A 1,123-nucleotide genomic window follows, 5' to 3' on the forward strand; every position below is an offset into this window, starting at 1 on the left:
ATATATATATTGCATATGCTCTTCCCCCACCCACATATATAAATACTATTTCTCAGCAGAAATATTCTACCCACAGAGGGCGGATATTGCTCTACTGATGCTGCGAAAAGACCTGGTCATGGGTCGCGGCGTCGCCCCCATTTGCCTGCCACCCGAGGGCGACTACGAGAACTTCAACACCATTGTCCTGGGCTGGGGGAGCTTGAGCTTTAGTGAGTACTTTCGTGACTTGGCTGGACGCCTCTGCCCTGCTTTGCACTGAGGGTGGTGTGATTGCAGTGACGGAATGACCCTTATGCTTTGTTTTCCAGCTGGCAGGGACCCACGAAAGTTGCAGAAGGGGACGCTGAAGGTCACCAGTCTGAGTGAATGCAAGAAAAACTACACGACACTCGAAAGCAATTACGCCATCACGAAAAAACACGTACGTCTTAACCCTCTCGTACACAGGGAACACGAATAATCCAAAAACATCTGAATAATTGCACAAACGATATGATTAGTCTCAAGATGAAGACCTGACGAACAGCATTTTCTTCCCAGGTGTGCACAGCTGCTCCGGGCGTGGACTCCTGCCTCGGGGATTCTGGAGGGCCTGTTGTTATGCAGCTGGGGACACTGTGGTACCAGGTTAGTGGCTGTTCTCTTTGTGCCCCTATTACGTTTTTTCATTAATTTGTTAGATTCATTTTTTAAAACTGATGTTCCTTCATCTACTAGTCTGGAATTAGTTTCTGTTTTCATGGGGGCAGTTTATAGCGTCTTGGGTATCCTGATGTACACTATTAATTGTGCTTGCAGATTTTGAGACGGTAGTTCGAAGAAAGAACTTGTTTCTTAGTAAAGAAACTGCTTCTTTTGTTTTTAATCTTATTTTGTAACATTCCCTATTTCAGCTTGGCATTGTCTCGTTTGGAGAAAGGTGTGCAGTGCCCGGGTATCCGGGCGTCAACACCAACGTTGTAGAATACACCTCATGGATACTTAGAATAATTCGCAAAGAAAAATGCAAGTGATATTTATCTATGGAAGATGCTGGAGGCTGGAAGGCAGAGATGGTGTTTGTGTTCTCCTTTTAATCTGATGTCTGTATGCGTTCCCTCGTAGAGGAAATGTGTGACTG

General features: G+C 45.3%; 1 protein-coding gene across 1 annotated transcript in view; it reads left to right on the forward strand.

Moving 5' to 3' along the window:
• The window catches only part of LOC119586819 (serine proteinase stubble-like), a gene marked incomplete at its 5' end in the record, with an annotated part of 16,039 nt that overhangs the window by 14,430 nt on the left and 486 nt on the right, over positions 1 to 1,123 (forward strand). Inside the window, 4 exon segments of the mRNA XM_037935545.1 lie at positions 77 to 212; positions 312 to 424; positions 544 to 630; positions 897 to 1,112. Coding sequence (XP_037791473.1) covers positions 77 to 212; positions 312 to 424; positions 544 to 630; positions 897 to 1,016 — 456 coding nt within the window.

This window comes from Penaeus monodon, chromosome 22 (assembly GCF_015228065.2).
Source record: "Penaeus monodon isolate SGIC_2016 chromosome 22, NSTDA_Pmon_1, whole genome shotgun sequence".
Taxonomy (NCBI): domain Eukaryota; kingdom Metazoa; phylum Arthropoda; class Malacostraca; order Decapoda; family Penaeidae; genus Penaeus; species Penaeus monodon.